General features: G+C 35.6%; 2 protein-coding genes across 6 annotated transcripts; both read left to right on the top strand.

Annotated features, from left to right (window-relative positions):
* The first annotated feature begins 7510 nt into the window (after nucleotides 1–7510).
* On the top strand, nucleotides 7511–13450 carry LOC104111899 (uncharacterized). The gene is made up of 10 exons (XM_009621700.4): nucleotides 7511–7774; nucleotides 8049–8099; nucleotides 8557–8673; nucleotides 9604–10086; nucleotides 10855–11306; nucleotides 11810–11909; nucleotides 12020–12085; nucleotides 12182–12271; nucleotides 12396–12515; nucleotides 12957–13450. Exons 1-10 carry the CDS (start codon nucleotides 7727–7729, stop codon nucleotides 13263–13265), a joined length of 1836 nt encoding a protein of 611 aa, XP_009619995.1. The 5' UTR covers nucleotides 7511–7726; the 3' UTR covers nucleotides 13266–13450.
* Nucleotides 13451–15209: 1759 nt separating this feature from the next.
* Nucleotides 15210–18812, top strand: LOC104111897 (uncharacterized). 5 transcript variants are annotated; one of them, XM_009621698.4, is made up of 9 exons: nucleotides 15211–15505; nucleotides 15710–15777; nucleotides 16235–16362; nucleotides 16489–16669; nucleotides 16821–16867; nucleotides 16982–17051; nucleotides 17179–17921; nucleotides 18002–18058; nucleotides 18375–18812. In XM_009621698.4, exons 3-9 carry the CDS (start codon nucleotides 16249–16251, stop codon nucleotides 18552–18554), a joined length of 1392 nt encoding a protein of 463 aa, XP_009619993.1. In that variant the 5' UTR covers nucleotides 15211–15505; nucleotides 15710–15777; nucleotides 16235–16248; the 3' UTR covers nucleotides 18555–18812. The 5 variants fall into 5 exon arrangements, with proteins under 5 accessions (XP_018631732.1, XP_009619993.1, XP_009619994.1 ...); XM_009621699.4 differs by having other exon boundaries at nucleotides 15211–15391; XM_018776216.3 differs by lacking the exon at nucleotides 15710–15777 and having other exon boundaries at nucleotides 15210–15391.
* The last annotated feature ends 842 nt before the right edge of the window (nucleotides 18813–19654 follow it).

The raw sequence follows: 19654 nt of genomic DNA on the forward strand, positions 1-19654 counted from the left end.
ACTATCAGTCTTTCTTCTCAATGCATCCGCAACCACATTCGCTTTACCCGGATGATAAATGATGGTAATATCATAATCTTTAGTAACTCAAGACACCTGTGTTGCCTCAAGTTGAGGTCCCTCTGCTTGAACAAATGCTGCAAGCTGCAATGATCGATGTAAACCTCATAGGACACCCCATAAAGATAATGCCTCCAGATCTTGAGAGCATGAACTATCGTGGCCAACTCCAAATCGTGTACGGGGTAATTCTTCTCGTGGGGCTTCAGCTAATGTAAAGCATATGCAATAACTCACCCCCTTGTATCAATACGCAACCCAGGCCAACACATGAAGCATCGCAATACATAGTGTACATCCCCGAACCGGAAGGAAACACTAACACCGGTGTTGAAGTCAAGACGGTCTTGAGCTTCTGAAAGTTCGCCTCGTAATCGTCGGACCATCAAAACGGAGCACCCTTCTGTGTCAATTTTGTCAAAGGTGTGAAGCCCTCCACAAACTGACGATAATAACCTACTAACCCCAAGAAGCTCCTGATCTCGGTCAGTGTGGTAAGATGAGGCCATCTCTGAACTGCCTAGATCTTCTTGGGATCTACCTTAATATCCTCGCCTGATACAACATGCCCCAAGAATGCCACAAAATCTAACCAAAACTCAAACTTGGAGAACTTATTATATAGCTTTTATTCCCGTAAGGTCTGAAGCACCATTCTCAAATGCTGCTCGTGCTCCTTCATGCTACACGAGTAGATTAAATTGACATCAATGAAGATAATGACAAACAAATCAATATATGTCCTGAACACCCGGTTCATCAAATCCATAAACGCCACCGAGGCATTAGTCAAACCGAAGGATATCACTAGAAACTCATAGTGGCCATATCTAGTCCGGAAAGCCGTCTTCGGAACATCCGAATCATGAATCTTCAACTGATGATACCTCGATCTCAAGTCGATCTTAGAGAACACCCTGTCACCCTTCAACTGGTCAAACGAATCATCAATATGCGGCAACGAGTACTTGTACTCAATGGTAACTTTGTTCAACTGGCGGTAATCAATGCACATTCGCATAGTCCCATCTTTCGTCTTCACGAACAACACCGATGAACCCAAAGGCGAAACACTCGGTCTGACGAACCCCTTTGCTAGCAACTCCTCAAGATGTTCTTTCAACTACTTCAACTCTTTCGGAGCCATGCGGTACGGTGGAATAGAGATAGGCTAGGTACTTGGAGCCAAATCAATACAAAAATTAATATCACGATCTGGTGGCATGCATAGAAGATCAGAAGGAAACACATCGAAGAACTCCCGGACCATGGACACTGAATCAATCACCGGAGTCTTTGCAGCCATATCTCGAACATAAGCTAGATAAGCCAAATAACCCTTCTCGACCATGTGTCGAGCTTTCAGGAAAGAGATAACCCGATTAGATGCACTAACAGACGAACCCTTCCACTCCAATCTAGGCAACTCTAGCATCGCCAAGGTAACAGTCTTGACATGAAAATCAATGATGACATGATATGGAGACAACCAATCTATGCCTAGGATAACCTCAAAGTCGGTCATATCGAGCAATAGAAGATCAGCTCTAGTCTCATAATCGCAAAAAGTCACGATACAAGACTGGTAAATCCGATCCACAAAAACAGAATCACCCAACTGGCATGGACACATATATAGGAGTACCCAAGGACTCGCGAGGAATACCTAGAAAATGAGAAAACAGAGATGAAACATATGAATATGTAAACCCTAGGTCAAATAGTACAGAAGCATCCCTACCAAGAACAGAAATAATACATGTGATCACGGCATCTGAGGCCACTGCATCTGGTCTGGCTGGAAAATCATAGAATCTAGCTGGAGCGCCACCTGACTGGAATCCACCTCTAGGGCAACCCCTACCCACCTGCCCTCCACCTTTGGGCGGCCGGATGGCTTGTGCGGTAGCTGGTGCGATAATCATAGGCTGATGACCCTGATGTACTGCCTTGCCCCCAAGTCTGGGACAAAACCTCTTCATGTGGCCAAGATCCCCGCACTCAAAATAATCCCTCGGAATAGTAGATTTCTGACCTGAAGTCTGACCCTGATGGCCTGGATACCCACTTGAGGAACCCTGAATAGTTGGCGGGCAGTAGAAGCTCTCTAGAATGGCATAGAAATAGGGCTGCACCAGAGCACCCCAAGAAGGCGATGGTGCTGGATATGTGGGCCTGCTAGACTTACCCCTCACAAACTGACCTCTGCCCCCAGACGGAGCACCACTGAACCCTTCAGAATATCGAAACCTCTTGTCCCTCGGCATCTTCTCTCAGCTCCACTGACGAACACCCTCGATCCTCCGAGCTATTTCCATAACCAGCTCGTAAGAAGTCCCTATCTTAACCTCTCGGGCCGTAGTGGCCTGGATACCAGAGTGAAAACCTACAACAAACCTCTGCACTCTCTTTGCATCGATGAGGAGTATCATAAGTGCATGGAGAGACAACTCGGAGAATCTCGCCTCATAGTCGGTCACCGACATCTGACCCTGTTGGAGCTGCTCGAACTGAAATCGCAACTCTTTCTCTGATAGAGTGGAATATATCTATCTAGAAAGAGACGTGTGAACTGGTCACAAGTCAAGGGAGGAGAACCTACTGGTCTGTCGAGAAGATAGGACTACCACCATCTACGGGCCCTACCCTCCAGCTGAAAGGTGGTAAAGTCCACCCCGTAGGACTCCAATACCCTCATGTTGTGCAGTTTGTCCCTACAACAATCAATAAAGTCCTGGGGGTCCTCATGTTGCTCACCTCCAAAGACAGGAGGATGTAGCCTGGTCCATCTATCTAATAGCTTCTGCGGCTCATCGGCCGTAGCTGGTCTGGGCTCAAGTATAGCTGCTGCAACTGGCTGAGCTCCGCCCGCGGGTAGTGTGCCCGGGGTCTGATATACGACAGCTGCGTGCCCTGGAGCCTGAGCGATAGGGGTCTGTGCTCCCCCTCCCACCTGAGATGTGGATGAGTCTGCTGGAAATAAACCAACTTGCATCATAGAATCCATGAACCGCAGCATACAGCCCATGACCTCCTGGAATTCTGGTGCGGACATGAATCCACTGGGGATGACTCCGTTACAGGCATCTCACCATGCTCCTCAATAACAGGATCCCCCACTGGATCCACTAGTGGCATAACGGGAGCAACTCTAGGACGTCCTTGTCCTCTACCACGAGCTGGAGACGTCCCTCGGCCTCTGCCTCTAGCAACAGTGGGAGCAGCTCCTCCACGGCCGGGGACATTTGTCGCGCGTGTTCTCACCATCTGTGAGAGAATAAAAGAAAGATACTTCGCACAACATCAAATTCACGATAGGAGATGAAGAAAGAGTAGTTTCCTAGCACCCAATAGCCTCTCGAAGATAAATACGGACGTCTCTGCACCAATCCGTAAGACTCTGAGAGGCCTGCTCATGACTTTTGAGACAAACGTGAACCTAGTGCTATGATACAATGTTGTCACGACCCAATTTCTCCTATAGGCTGTGATGGCACCCAACGTCGTCGCTAGGCAAGCCAGCGGTGAACTAGCCATGTATTTATTCTTTTTAATAATTTTAAAGTAGTTGATTTTTATTTATGAAGTAAATGAGAAGTGAAAAATTTAATAAAGTAAAGTGTAAACTAATAAAAGAGCAAATATGATGAAATAAATACTCAAAAACCATAAAGTGTCTACTAGCATGTTCCCAAGACCCTGTGTCACAAGTGTATGAGCTACTAGCAGAATATACAAAACAGCTATGTTATTGTCTGAAATAGGATAGACAGAAAGTAAATACAAAAGAGAGACCGCGGGTGCTGCAAAACGGACTCAGAGAGCAGCTCACCATTATGCCTTAGGATAACGGGGGTTTGCGCCTGGATGGACACCAGATGTACCTACCTCAGATCCTGCACGATTAGTGCAGAACTGTAGCGTCTGTACATAAACGACATGTACCTAGTAAGTATCCAGTCTAACCTCGAAGAAGTAGCGATGAGGGGTCGACATAGACACTTACTACGGGCCAATAATAAAATAAAGAAATAGGCATTGCGTACAAGAATAATAATAACAACACAATAACCAACAATGAATAAATAGTTCTTTAACTAATAGTAAACTTAGAAGTCTCCATTTGATACGTGCTAACTCCAACAATTTCAGGCCATTAAATAAATTATAACCTCTCAAGCCGTAAAATAATATCAAGTGAAATCGGACTCCGAGTTTTATCATGCACAATTTTATGTTGAGGTCGTACAACCCGATCTACAATACTGTGTGCACTACCGAGGGTCGAACGGCACGAACCATAGATGCATCTATTATACTTCCGAGGCGAACGACCCGCTCCCATGAGAGTAGAGAAGTTTACATCGCTCGCGGAAGTACTTGCGACGCGAGAGGACATGGGTTTCTCAGAGTTATTATGTATTTTCTCAATTCTTCCCAAAATTAAGAAATCTAAATTGAAAATTTGAAACTTTAAAATTCCTAGTCTCAGCTCTATTCAAGTCAATTAATATGAACAATGAACACAATAGTACTATTAAAGCATGATTTGGATCTAAGACTACCCGGACATATCATGGAATATAGCTACGTACGGACTCTCGTCATCTAGTGCGTACGTAGCTCCCCACACAAGTAATACACAACAAGATACACCTAAGGGGATGAGTTCCCTTTTACAAGGTTAGGCAAGAGACTTACCTCGTTCTCAAGCTCACTTTCGGCCCACAAATCCGCTCTAAATCCTTAACTTGGTGCCAAACAACCCGAAACTAGCCAAATATTATATAAATTAATCAATATATACTCACAAGTTCATAATTTAGCTATAAGATAAATTACCCAACCCAAATTGGAAGATTTCTAAAATTCACCATCGGGCCCACGTACCCGGATTCTGAAAATTTTTTAAGATAAATATTACCCATAGCCTCACGAAATCAAATATATAATTTTTACTTAATTCCATGACCAATTTCGTGGTCAAATCTCATTTTTATCAAAATTCTAGATTTTTCTCAAAATCTCATTAATTTCATCATTTTTCCATGTTAAATCTACCTATGATTCGTGTATTTAGCTAAAAAATTGATAGGGATCACTTACCTCTTGATGTAGATGAAATCCCTACACAAAATGCTCTCAAAATCGCCTAAGACCAAGTGGGAAGTGAGGGAAATAAAGCTATGTCCCGTAATAAAAGCTCTTGCACCAGTCGCAGATGTCGCATTTGCGATATCTTGTTCGCAATTGCGACAAAACCATCACAAATGCGAAGGCTGGCCATCTCTGACATGGTCGCAAGTTCGACCAAAAACTTTGCTAATGCGAAGAGGTGCTGATCGCAAAAGCGAAGGAAAAGCTCGCAAATGCGAGTCCTGCCTCGCCCAGGCTTCATCGCAATTGCGAAGCCCACCTCGGAAATGCGAGGTTCGCAAATGCGAACAAAACCTCGCATTTGCGATACCTGAGGCACCAGCAAAAAAATAAGAAAAACTGAAGTCCTTCCACCCCTCCGAACGCGTCCGAAACTCACCCGAGCCCTCGGGGCTCCACACCAAACGTCCACACAAGTCTAAAAATACTGTACGAACTCGCTCGCATGATTAAATTACCGAAATAACATCTAGAATCATGAATCGGATGCCAAAATCCATGAATTAAATAATAAAACTCAAGCAATTCTAAAAACACTTCCACGCGTCCTATTCCAATCAAATCAATTCGGAATGACGTCAAATTTTGCATACAAGTCATAAACCACCATACAGAACTATTCTCTATCTCGACATCCCAAACAGACCTTGATAACACCAAAATCTACTCCAAACCAAACTTAAAGAACTTGAAAAAATATTCAATACGCCAATTTTCAATATTAAGCGTTGAAACGCTCCCGGGTCATCCGAAACCTGATCCGAACATACGCCCAAGTCCAAAATCATCATACGAACCTATTGAGACCATCAAATTCCAGTTCCGAGGTCGTTTACTCAAAATATTGATTCAAGTCAAACTTAACCATTTTAAGCCAATATTAAGGAGCTAAGTGTTCCGATTTCAACCTGAACCCTTCCAAACCCGAACTAACCATTCCTGCAAGTCATAAAACAGTAAAAGCACATACAGGGAGTCTTAATTAGGGAAGCGGGGATCTAGAAAGCAAAACGACCGGTCGGGTCGTTACACTCTCTATATATTTTTTATATTTTATCCTAAAGATTGCCAAGTGGCTTTTATTAGCTTGCCACTTGGCTTATCCACGATGCCAATTTTATATATATATATATATATATATATATATATATATATATATATATATATTGCGAGTCCTTAAGGGGTTTTGCGAGTCTTGTTTAGGGGGAGAATTATTTTGATAAGTGTTAGCCTGCCACTTGTGTGAGCCTTTTTATGAGATTGTTCTATCGGTATTTTGTGCTCTCTTTTATATAGTGGATTGCTCACCTTCGCTTGTGGAGTTAGGTCAATTGATCGAATCACGTTAAATGTTTGTGTCTCTTTTAGTATATTTCTCTTTTGCTATATGCTTTGTTAGCTTCTTCATGACACTTAATTATTTTGATCCTAAGATAGATGATCGATGATTGATGAGAGCGTGAATAAACTAGAAAAACAGAGAACGACGTGTGCATACACAAAAAAATACGTGTAAGAAAGAGAGGAGCTTTTATGGATGAGATAATGTGTAGCTAGAATTGTAGGATTATCCAAATTTCTGGAAGAGAATATATGGAATATCTATTATATATCTTAACCATGATTAGGATCTTGTTTTGAATTAACTAAATCTGAGCTATGTGTCTCCTATTTGTATAGAAACTTGAGAAAATGGAGAGTATGAAAAATAGAGAAGAGTCGAATCCAGCAACTAGAAAAATGCCGTATATATACAGTGATTTATAGATATCTCTAACGATATTTGATCGAGCCAAAAGAAACCTATATCCTCATCTGAATTTTGTTCTTCCTGTTTTCAGTTTTTGCTTAAATGAACCAAAAGTTAGGCAACCTTTCAATACTCATAACTACTTTTCATTTTTTACTTTTGATCGCATCTCTCCTTTTTTTGTTCAACGTGATGATCATTACTTACTCCTTAATTTACACGTCTTAATACTGCAAAATACGCAATCTTTTTTTCTACTAAGGCAACAAAAGCCAAACTATTATACCAAAAAAGAACAAATACGTAATCTTTAAGGCCTATAAATTCTACAAGTGCAAGCTACGCCAAAGTTTTTATATGAAAATAAAATTTGACGACTCTCCCCTCTCTTTGTATGATCTCCCTCTCCTATTTCTACAACTATACTATATCATATTGATAGCTCCCTTTCATCATCTTCTCATCAAAGTTACTACACATACTTCATTTATATATATATATATATATATATATATATATATATATATATATATATATATATATATATATATATATTAAAACTAGATATGTCAACAACTTCAACAATCACAACCACCACAAAAACCCTACCATACCATACCATTGCTTCTAGCCCAAGTTAATTAAAGTTATACTCAATATTCATCTCAATAATAATAGTAACACAACAGTTTTACTAATCAATACCTCATGAGTACCATTTCCTTTGGAACAACAAAGTCTTTTAAGTTTTTCTAGCTCATGGCAAATCAACAAGATTTGGCAGTTCATTTTCCAGCCCAGATTATTGTGAGTTTGCCTTATATTTTTTAGTGTCTTACATGGGATTTCAAAATTCTATTAGGGTTTTGTCATCTTGTTTCGTTCTTGGACATTTATGGTATACACTTTTTCTCAGTGGCGGCAGATTCAGAATTTAGAATCAGCACAATCTGTTCTTTATATGTAGATATTTTTATTTCTTTTTTCTCTCACACACGTAAAGACGCAATAGGTTCCCATTCTGGATCCTCCATTTCTTTTTTGTTTTTGTGTTGAGATGTTGTTGGTTTATGTTTTTCAGAGAAAGAAGAAAACTGGTGGACAACAAAAGAAAGAGGAACTAGAAAAAGAGGTATGGGTGTGATTCTGTGTTCTTTTCTTCTTTGACTTCTTTTGCATGGTACGTATTATTAAAAATATGACCAATTATTTAGAAGTACTTGGCATATATAGGTGATGGTCATGTACCTTTGGCCTATGCTCTTTTAGTAGGTTAGTCATACGTATGAATGTTGCTAAATTTGCAATTGGAATCCAAAGATATGCTCTTTATTTTCTTAGGATTACAAAGTCTATATAAGTAAAGCAATAAGAAGGAATTTCCACCATTATTACCATAAAGATTTTAAATATCAGACAATCTTATGGGCACAAAGTCTAATTCAATGGAGATTTCAAGGATTTAGATCCCATATTATTGCTCGTCCTATTCTTTCTTACAGATTCCATTCCGGCTTTACATATATATAGCTGACCTAGAAATCATTGATATATTCCCAGAAATAAAAGAACCGTTTATTTCTTTTTAGGTTGCTGAGCTTAAGAAAATGTTGAATCATGAACAAAAAGTACATGAATTTCTGGAGAAAGTGTATCAGCGAAAGGATGGTTCATCTTTCAGTATTCCAAATTACCTTCCTCCTAAGGTAATTTAATTTCTTAGTGAAATGTTTTATAAATTTAATTTTGTATTGTGCCTTCAATTTTCTGTGTGTATCCAACTTTTGATGGAATGATCTTCTCTTCTTCCTAAGATTTCATGATTAACACAAGCTTAGAAGAAAAGTTAGATTTTCTTCAATGATTTAGTTACACGTGGAATTGTGTATTTATTTTTTGGAAAAAATATCACTAAAATGCAAATCATAGCCTCTAAATTTACACGGTAAGAATGGGAACTTTTTTTGAATATGAAGAAACTACCTTTTGTCATCAAAGGATCTGACGTTTACTTTCTACCTAAGCTTGATTCAACCAACCATCCCTATGTACCTACTAAAGCTACAAACTATTTTTTTTAAATTTCTTTTCTTAAAGATTTTGTACGAAATTGGATCCATAGCAAGCCATTGTTGTTCTGGATATGAACATGATTTTTTTTTTTTGGGTTATAATCCCAAAATCATTAGTTTCTTCTCCATATATACTAATGGATTTAAGTTATATATGTATATTGATCGTGTAAAGATTTTGTTTACTATCGATGTAGATTGCCGATTATCATTTGTATTAAGTCATATATGTAGTAAATCAAGCAATATTTATCGTAGAATTTTACTTGTAATTATTACCTTATAAGTAACGTGATTATATATATTTATATCGTTAGTCCGTCAAACTTAATCTTAAACTCTGCAGGGGTGGAGCTAGAGTGTCGGGAGCGGGTTCGACAGAACCTAGTAGCTTTGGTTCGAACCCTGTATTTGTCTTAAAATATCCATTAAATATGTATAAATTATTAATTTAGAACTCAATAACTTAAAACGATCAGAATCCCAAACCCATAAACTTGAAATCCTAGCTCTGCCTCTGAAACTCGAACCTAATTGGTACTGACTAAATTGCAAATTTTGTAGATGAAGGAGCTGTTAGCAGAGCTTGCCATGGTTGAAAATGAGATAGCTAAGTTGGAAAGCCAAATCAGTCAACTACAATGTGATGTGAATAAGGAGAAGGAAATCAACATTACTGAAAAAGCCAAGTCCAAACAATTTGTACCAAAGCTGAAACAATCGCAACAACATGGAATTATCAACAGCTCTCATAATATTTCATCACTTCCACCAAATCCAAACAAATTCAAAGGGTTAAATGATCAGAAGTTGCCATTTGAGACTAAGGCTTTGCATTTCATTAGCAAAGCTATAAAAGGTGATTATGGTCTTAATGATTTCAGAATCAATGAGAAAATAATGATGAAGTCAAAAGTCAATATTACTGATCAGGAGGAAAATCAATTACATCAAGAAGTTCGAACATTTGGTGAAAGAATTTCAAGGAAAAGTGGGATGATTAAAACTCCCTCTCCTTTAAGAGAACCAAGAAATCCAACTCCAAGAGTAAGTTCTTTATTATTAATATTCTGATTCTTAGTAATAGTATTTCAAGATTTTTTATGGGTTAATTTCACGACGGATTAATTGTAGTAAAGCCATAAAGTTAAACTTTTTATACAAAAAATTACATCTATTATCCTTAAATTTCCTGTAAAATGCAAAATGCGAAATAAGCACCGCCACATCATCAAAATCAATTGAAATTAGGAACAATATCAGATATTTTTTTATGGTTGTTAGATGTATATTTGGTAATTTTATTTTATGTGCCAGATTATTGCCAATGTATTCATAAAGAGCTTAGTTTTTAAGAATTTTAGACCAGATTTATGATAAACTTTGATTTTTAACTAGCCCAACACTAACTCTTCGATATATTTCTTGCTGGAAGTACCCCAGATCCCATTGATAACGAGTGAGCCCAAATAATTCAATCAGGATAGCTGTTGAACCATATCACATAGTTCCGGCAATAATAAAAGCGTAAAAAAGACTGCAGCGATACTGCTGGAAAGAACGATTTTAATTTTTCTTTCTGATGATTTGACAGTGCTTATTCGATAATTATTTGATATGCCAGCTTAATTGTGATTTCTAGCATTGTGGTCATGAATTTTCAACTATTTTTATTTTAGGCGAAATATTAGATTACTTGACGAATATTTTTTTGTTAATAATTTAGTTTACTTTGTTGCAACAGACCTTTAATTCGTGAAACTAACTCCAAATTTTGTATAATTTTCTTGATTCGATCTATTTTTGATCTTTCAGAGAGAACGTAACGCAGAAATCCCAAAGTTTATGTCTACTCCAATACACGAACTTCAGCCAAAAGTAATGCCAAGTCCACTTCACACAGAAGAAGACACAATTCATAGATGGCCACCAAATAAATTATCTGAAAACATTATGAAATGTTTGATATTTATTTTTATAAGGTTGCTTAGAACGTCAAGAGCAATGGAGTTAGAAAAATCAGGTCCTATTGGTAGGTCAAGCAATTTCTCTTTAAGTTTCAGAGCTGAACCAAATTTGAACTCGAAAACAAGCCTTTTGATTCAGAAAGATTCAAGACAACAAGATCCATATGGTATTTTTGATTCAGAAGAGTCTATTCCAAGAGATATTGGCCCTTACAAGAATTTGGTTAGATTTGCAAAAAGTTCTATGGAGGCAAAATGCATCTCGAGTTCTAATTCCATCCCTCTATTTCAAAAGCTCAAGTATGTCAAAACCTTTAGAAATTTTATTTTTATATATTTTTTCCTACATGCAAATTAATTACTTATGAGTTTAACTTCTGAACACAACAATGTAAAGAACTTTTACATTATCATATCATGTCATCTAAAAGATAACTACAAGTAACTGTCAGAATAAATAAAATAATTATATGAAAATAAAAAAGCATGTTATCTGCAATCACAATCAAACTTCTTTATAACAATCTTATTTTTTCGGAATTTTTTTGGATATAAAGTGAAATGTGTTATAGAGAACATATATTATCATAGCACGAAAAATGATTCTATAAAAAATTTAGTTTTTATAGTGAATGATTGTTATATATAGTGATGTTGTATAACAAGTTAAATTATACTGATAGCCTAAAAAATTCTTTACATTCTCACCGCATATAAGTTAAATTCTTTTATTTTTCTGTTTGCAACATATGGTTTCTCTTCTAAATGGAGTAATATTTTTCTTGTATTTTTTATAATTTCAGGCTTATGATGAACAGTCTACAGAATGTAGATTTAAGACTGCTGAGTTACCAACAGAAGCTAGCATTTTGGATCAACATGTACAACGCTTGTATCATGCATGTACACTAGATTAAGCTTTATTCTTTTCATTTTTTTCTAAATATTAATATAACTAGTTTAATCCAGTTATAAATTAAAGTACATATATCTTTTTTGAATTCTTATTCCAGGGGTTTCTTCAACATGGAGTTCCTTCCAGTTCTAATCCTGAAAAGTTTCTGTCACTTATGAACAAGGTGATTAATACTTTCGTATTTTCTTGATAAAATTTTCGTATTTTCGTATTTTCATATATTAAGTAGGAATTTACGTAAGAATTGATTGATTTTCAGGCAACTTTAAACATTGGTGGCAATACGATAAATGCACATGCAATCGAGCATTTTATCTTGAGAAAACCAGTAAATTCACCTGCAAAAGAGGTAAATTACCTTTAACTTGTACCAACTTGTTTTGAGACTGAGGCTTATAATTAGTTATTGTTTGCTTGTATTTTTGCATGTAATGTATGTTATATCTTACAATATCGATATGATATTTAAATAGGTAAATCGAAAAGGTGAAAAAGAGGATAAAGAAACTTTAGTTCGTGGATTACATGGACTTGAATCATTCGATCCAAATATCATGTTTGCCTTATGTTGTGGCACACGTTCTTCTCCAGCAGTAAGTCAATATATTACCATAACATAATTGCTTATTATATGGAATTGCACTTTTCGAAAGTAAAGTTTGTTTGAAGCAAATATTTTTTATGCATTTAGAGTCTTTCAATTCGTTATAGTCTAGATATTTAATATTATTTCAAGAATTTTTTTTATCTTCACCCCATTATATATTCTGAAAGTTGGTCTGATTGGTGACTTCAGAAAGTATTAAGTGGACAATAATTTGGGTCTAGTGCGACAATATAAATTACGAAAATCAGTTGCACGATACATTTTCCTTTCCTTAATTGAATGTTAACTTGTTAATTATATTGGAAGGATTTAATTTAGTATATTTTTACATGTTATAGCAGGTTATTTTCAGGCAACTAAAACTTGTACTTACCTTTTAAGTGACAATTTGCACTGAAGTTAAGCTCTAATGAAAATGAATGTGCAGGTGAAGATATATACAAGTGACGGGGTTACAGCTGAGTTAGAAAAATCAAAGTTAGAATATTTACAAGCTTCACTAATTGTAACAAGCACAAAGAAAATAGCTATACCAGAGCTTCTGCTAAGAAATATGAATGACTTTGCTCAAGATTTGGACTCATTAATAGAGTGGATTTGCCAGCAATTACCTACATCAGGTTCATTGAGGAAATCCATTGTTGATTGTTTCAGAGGTGTTAATGGAGGCAAAGTGTCCACCATTGTTGAGAAGATACCTTATGATTTCGAGTTTCAATATCTGTTATCTGTATAAAATTGATTTGCATTTTTTAATGCAGTTTTTGTTTCATAATTAGTCGTCATTTGTATTTAGAGGAACCTTTTCTATTACGTGTATATGTGAAGGAATTACAATAAGTGGTGAAAAGAAAGGTGATCACTTGCTGCTTTATAGGGTTGTTTTGGAAGACCCTTTCTTGATTGGAAAATATTTACATATCCTCTATGTTTGCATCAAATTGTGCTAGTTTATCATAATCAAATGATAAATCGAGGCAATAGTGCATACGGTTAAACCACTATGTAATAGTCATTCTTTATAATAGCCCTTCACTATAACGGGCAAGCTTTCTTTGAAACCAATTTTTTATATTATGTTACCATATATGTTCTACTTCACTATAACAACAAAAAAATGTCTGAACAAACAAGGATGTTATAGAGAGGTTTGACTGTAGTACTTATTAATTAACCATGCATAATTCAATAAAAAGATATTTATGTGATGAATAGTGACAAAATGTCATGTATATTTGTTAATTTGATGGAAATACTAGGTGTAGATAATTTTTTTTATTTTCATTTGAACAGCAATGGTCACTTACTCTTTTTTTTTTTCAATTTAAAATTAAATAATCTTTCAATCGTCCTCTGATCCTTTTTTCTTTTGGGACAAGTGGAGTATAAACTATATTTAAAATAATGGCAAAGGGCTAAATATATCTCTCTACTTTTGAAAATGGTCTAAGAATATCCCTCTTTATACTATTGGGTTATCTATACCCATGCAGTCATACTTTGGGTTCAAATATACCCCTCATTTAAACGGAGGGACACGTCTCATCGTCATGTTGGTCAATTCTAAATATCTCCTAATTAATTAAAAAGAAACATTACTCATACACGAAAAATATATTTTTTTTTGTCTAAAAACTGGAAAAAACTAAAATTATTTTTACTAAAAACTGAAAAAACGAAAATATTTTTTTTTCCAGTTTTTACAAAAAAACTGCCTTAGAAAAAACTGAAAAATATTTTCTAAAACAATATTTTTGTAAAAACTAAAAAAAAAGGGCTGAAAATCAATTTTCTAAAGCAATTTTTTTTGTATAAACTAGAAAAAAACTGAAATATTTTTTATTAAAAACTGAAAAAAACAAAACAATATTTGTTTTTTCAGTTTTTACAAAAACATTGCTTTAAAAAATTACTTTTTAGTTTTTTTTTCAATTTTTACAAAAAAGATTATTTTGGAAAATATTTTTCAGCTTTTTTTAAAAGCAGTGTTTTTGTAAAAACTGGAAGAATTTTTTTTTTTGTTTTTTTCAGTTTTTAGTAAAAAATATTTCAGTTTTACAAAAATATTGCTTTAGAAAATTGATTTTCAGCCTTTTTTTTAGTTTTTACAAAAATATTATTTTATAAAATATTTTTCAGTTTTTTCTATGCAGTTTTTTTGTAAAAACCGGAAAAAAAAATATTTTCGTTTTTTTCAGTTTTTAGTAAAAATAATTTCAGTTTTTTCCAGTTTTTACAAAAAAAAAAAAAATATTTTTTGTGTATGGATAATGAGTCTTTTTAATTAATTAGGAGATATTTAGAATTGACCAACAGGACGATGACACGTGTCCCTCCGTTTACATGAGGGGTATATTTGAACCCAAAGTATGACTGGGGTATAGATAACTCAATAGTATAACGAGAGGTATTTTTAGACCATTTTCAAAAGTAGAAGTGTATATTTAGCCTTTTGCCGTTAAAATAAAAATGAATAAGGTAGAATCTAATACAAAATTGAGAATATTCGGATTATTATAGGTAGAATATAAATTTCTGTCATTAGAATGATGACAAAAATTGGATATTAAAACTGAATATTTCCAAATTCTTTTTTAAGGTTGTACCGTTTCATACGTACAATAAGATAGCCAAATAACACGCCTCCACGTATCACCTTTTCCGGACACCAACACCATAATTCCAATTCGCTTCTGCATGTAACTTCACGTCCGTCTCCACTCTCTCTGTGAAAAGACAAAATCAGCTCCCACTACTGAAACAGAGGCAGCTACAGACTACAGCTAGCTGCTTCATTCCTTTTGGTTTTTTGCTTTTCCACGTGTCCTTTTCTGATACGAAACTCTGCTACATGCATTAAATGTATAAAACTTTTCTGAGATTTCTTTAGTTTTTGGTTTTTGTTTCACAGTATGGTTCTTAATTTATGTTTGAAAAAATAGTATGATCAGAGCCTTTTGTTCTTGTTTATGCAAGGTTTGTTTTCTCCCTTTTCTTTTGCGGTTTCTGTCTTCAGGCCGTCTCATATTTGTATATGTTTTTCTCATTTGCATGCATTTTCTCATAATTCTTGAATCATTACTTGTCCCCGTTAATCTTTTAGTACCTTTTTATATAGTACCCAAAATTGACTGCATAAGAAAACATGTGATGTTTTAACACAAGATTGTTTTGTTTTAGGTTCACGTTGCTGATGTTTTAGTTCTTCATATGGCCTGTTGGTATCGAATCTCTAATTTTTTATAAAGGTATATATTGTGAGACTCTGAAGCTTTTTTAGTCAAAGTTTTGTTCCATAACTTGTGGATTAAATGATTTCATTTAGTTGATTATGCATTTTCTTATGCTTCTTGCTCTTGGACCTGAACAATTCCAATAAAATGTTATGATCTTTCTTTATGGTCATTTTTGCAATCTTTGGAGTTTCTAGTTCATGTTTGAAGTATGACTACATCAGTTATTGTTATTATTAATCTTTTTGGCTCCATATTTCTGGAATACAAGGTATATATGTATCTGCCTAAAGGATGTTATTTAATTGGTATTTCCAAATGGATGAAATACACTGTTACTTGTTACTGATTAGTTATTACTTCATATGTACATATTATTGGTTCTTTTTGCAACACTGCAAATGCACATCATTTCCTTTACTAGTATACCATGCTAAGGCTGCAATGTTTTATTTTGTTCTGTTTCTGGTAGTCATTCTCAAGAAAATGTTAGGAAAAGTTGGACAAAAGTGTAAAATGCAGAGTGCTCTAGATTCATTGCAATACAGCTCAAAGACACCGAATGCGAGTGCAAGCATCTTTCGACAGGAGCCAGAACAGGTACCTAAACATTCTGGTGGACAACTAGTTTAGATTTCACTTCATTCGGCTGTTCAAGAATATGTTGCACATTCTGATCAATAATCTTTTTTATTTTATTTTGTTTAAATTTTTATGTTCTTTTAGGTCGTAGGCGGTGCCTCTGATTATTTTGCATCAGAGGAGGAAGCCATAGGTGTGGAACATCTATTAGCAGAACCTGAGTATGATGATATAGTTGATACTCTTCTAGATCTTAAGACATGTACATTCAGTGTTCCAGAGAGCTACTTTAAGGATTTTTCAGCTCTAGAGTCTGTTGATCATGGTACTACTAATTAGTCTTATGAACTTGAGCTATGCGAATCAGATGAGAGTAAATGGCTACTTAGAGTGGTTCATTGACTGCTGATTTCTATTTATCTTTCTTAGTTTTTCCATAACTAATACTATATTTTGGTCTCTGGTCTTTCACCTAGATGCACTTCCCACAACTCTTACCGAAGTGGATGAAACGAGGGAGAAGGTATGTGTCCTTGTGAGCAAGGCATAATTGTTAAGTCCAATTTGTTTTCTGTTTTTATGTCGTTCCATAGCCTTTTCATTGTCACTGATTATTTGAACATACCTGATTTTGCAGCTTCTTGATGGATTTTCAAACGGATATGACGAAAATTATTGCTCCATTTCATGTGAAGATTACCTTTTGGGTAAACAGTTGTTGCATTTCCCATATCATGCTTGTCTACTCTTTCCTTTTCCTACTTTGTTTCTGTCCTAATTAAATATCTTTTAGCTGATAACTTAATTTTAGTCCTGCTATCCTCGATTTATCAGATATTGAAGTTGAGGAAGAGACTCCCACTCTCCATGATGTCGATATATCCTATATTGAAGATGTGAATTTGGAAAACCAGTTTGCTGGTTCAGATGGAAAAAATTGTGGCATTGATGTGTTAAAGTTGTCTGATGCAAGAAACTCATCTGATTATGATTCTCTGCTGTTAGACAATCGCAATTGTCTGCAATTTGATGACATGTCATCCGATAAACTACTCGAGGTGTTCAGGAAGATGTTTGGACATCAAACTTCTGTCACGGATAAGCAATGGCTGAAGCACCACATAACATTTGGTTTGCAAAACCAGGACATGAAATGTTCTCTAGTTTCGAGTGAAATTGAAGGGGCTAAAGTCCTCCCACCAGAAAGTCGTGAAGAGCTCCTTAAAGCATCTACTGCCTTTGCAAGTGTATTCAATTTCCGAAAAAAGCCAAGGGTTCAACATGTGAAAAGGAGAGAACATATCCAATGGAATTCCTTCAAATGCTTATCTGAGGCACAAGTTGATTCTTCTGGCATTCTTTCTGACCAGTCGAATGATAATACTACATCTGAAGATGATTGGACTATAGGGACTGAGACCCCAGGCACTAACCAAAACAGAAAACATAACTATTGGTCAACACCTGAGGTCCTAAAGTTGGTGGATGGTGTATCTAAGTATGGTGTAGGCAGATGGACTGACATAAAGAGGTTATATTTCCAATCATCTGCGCATCGTAGCCCACCTGATCTGAAGGTATGCAACTGTAGTATCATATAGTAATTTGCTGCTTTCCATAAATTTTTGATATGATTTTAGTCCCTTGTTTCTGACAGGACAAATGGCGGAATCTTCTGAGGGCTAGCCGCCAATGTTTGAAGAGCCGGAGAGGGGTATGGTATTCCTCCTATCAGTTGAAACTCTCTAATCTGTCCCTTTTCATTTCAATTTTAATTCAAAGTCATTCACTTTTATGATTCTTTGCACACAATTAATATGAATATCATGTTGCAAAGCCACATCCTTTTCCTTACGAGTGTGTCATGGTATTATTTTTGGAGCTACTGCTCCCTTTAATAAATAGGAGAGATTTTATGGCAATATTTAAGGCATTTGCTATTCTGAATTTCCTTTTTTCTTGATCAGCTCTTACTCGATTGCTTAGCTTTTTCAGTGGCTTTTTTTATTCAAAAACTATGAGATTTGCAGGTCGCGGCAAAGCAGAATCATGGTTGGTCCTCAATTCCTCACCATGTGTTGAATCGTGTTCAGGAGCTTGCTGTCATCTATCCAAATCCGAGGAAACTTAGAGCAAGAGTTTTGCCAACAGTATTTGTTGCCTCTTCTTCAACAGAGTCTGATAACCGGTGCTTCTCTTTGAACGCGTAGAATGCATTGAAGATCGCATACTCCATTAGATACCAAGATATACTATACACGAAGGATTATACCTATGCAAAAAGATTACATACATTTGAAAGAAATATTCCTAATATTTTTGTAAGTTACTAATTTGGAGCTGATACAAGTTCAAGCTAGAGACAGAGCTTACAGATTGTAGTTAATTTTGTTCTAGTTTAAAATCGTTTTGTCAGAATGCTTATCAACATTTCCAGGACTGAAGAAAGTGGTTGCAGTTATCTTTGTTGATTCATGTATAACTGCGAGTGTTTCTACATAATTTCATTAGTAACCCTTTTCCCATTCACGTTTTTTCTTTTTCATTTTAAAACTCATTATGTCCAATATTATGTAAGACTGTTCAGATAACAATACAAAAGCGCCAATATGATGTAGACAAAAGTATGGCAAGAATGCATGATTTCCAAGAAATGTACAGTGGTCTTATGGCTTAATAGATATTCTTTTGCATACTTAAAATGCTTAACGAAAAGGTTGATTAGAACACCTCATGGTAAGTTCCAGGAGAGATGACAGATCCTGGCACCTTGGCCAAACACAACGCTCTTGAACACTGAATGATCCATAATTCTTAGGGGAAGTTACACATTTAGCCGCTCGGCCAAAAATATTAACAGCCCTTAGTTGGTATACATAAATTATGCACTAATTATGCATGGCTAAAAACGTAAATACACATTTGCCGGTTATATTTTTGGGTGGACGACTACGTACTGAGGAAATGGCATGGGATAGTCACTTTTTAATATGGTATTTAGTTTTTATCCAATATTTTTAATGCTGAGCAAAAATAGCCACTTACTTTATTAAAATTAATACAAAAAGACGTTTTTACCCTTTCTTCATGAGTGTTGTGTAAATATTAAGGACATGGTGTCCTTAACATTTACACTGCACACATGAAGTTAAGGAGGACATGTCCTTAACATTTACATTACACATATGAAGTTAAGGACATGATGTCTTAAAGTTTAACATCGGAAGGTGCAAAAACAAGACACTTTGTCCTTAATATTTACACAGTATTCATGAAGTTAAGGACACCATGTCCTTAATATTTACACAAC

Source organism: Nicotiana tomentosiformis, chromosome 11 (genome assembly GCF_000390325.3).
Source record: "Nicotiana tomentosiformis chromosome 11, ASM39032v3, whole genome shotgun sequence".
Lineage (NCBI taxonomy): Eukaryota > Viridiplantae > Streptophyta > Magnoliopsida > Solanales > Solanaceae > Nicotiana > Nicotiana tomentosiformis.

What these genes read in the sequence shown, in the direction of transcription:
- LOC104111897 (XM_018776215.2), top strand. Translation starts at nt 16,057, where the DNA reads ATGTTATTTAATTGGTATTTCCAAATGGATGAAATACACTGTTACTTG. An exon ending in TCTAGAGTCTGTTGATCATG is followed by an intron (nt 16,670 to 16,820) that starts GTACTACTAATT and finishes TCTTTCACCTAG; the next exon opens with ATGCACTTCCCACAACTCTT. An exon ending in TGGATGAAACGAGGGAGAAG is followed by an intron (nt 16,868 to 16,981) that starts GTATGTGTCCTT and finishes CTGATTTTGCAG; the next exon opens with CTTCTTGATGGATTTTCAAA.
- LOC104111899 (XM_009621700.4), top strand. Translation starts at nt 7,727, where the DNA reads ATGGCAAATCAACAAGATTTGGCAGTTCATTTTCCAGCCCAGATTATT. An exon ending in ATTTTCCAGCCCAGATTATT is followed by an intron (nt 7,775 to 8,048) that starts GTGAGTTTGCCT and finishes TATGTTTTTCAG; the next exon opens with AGAAAGAAGAAAACTGGTGG. An exon ending in GCACACGTTCTTCTCCAGCA is followed by an intron (nt 12,516 to 12,956) that starts GTAAGTCAATAT and finishes ATGAATGTGCAG; the next exon opens with GTGAAGATATATACAAGTGA.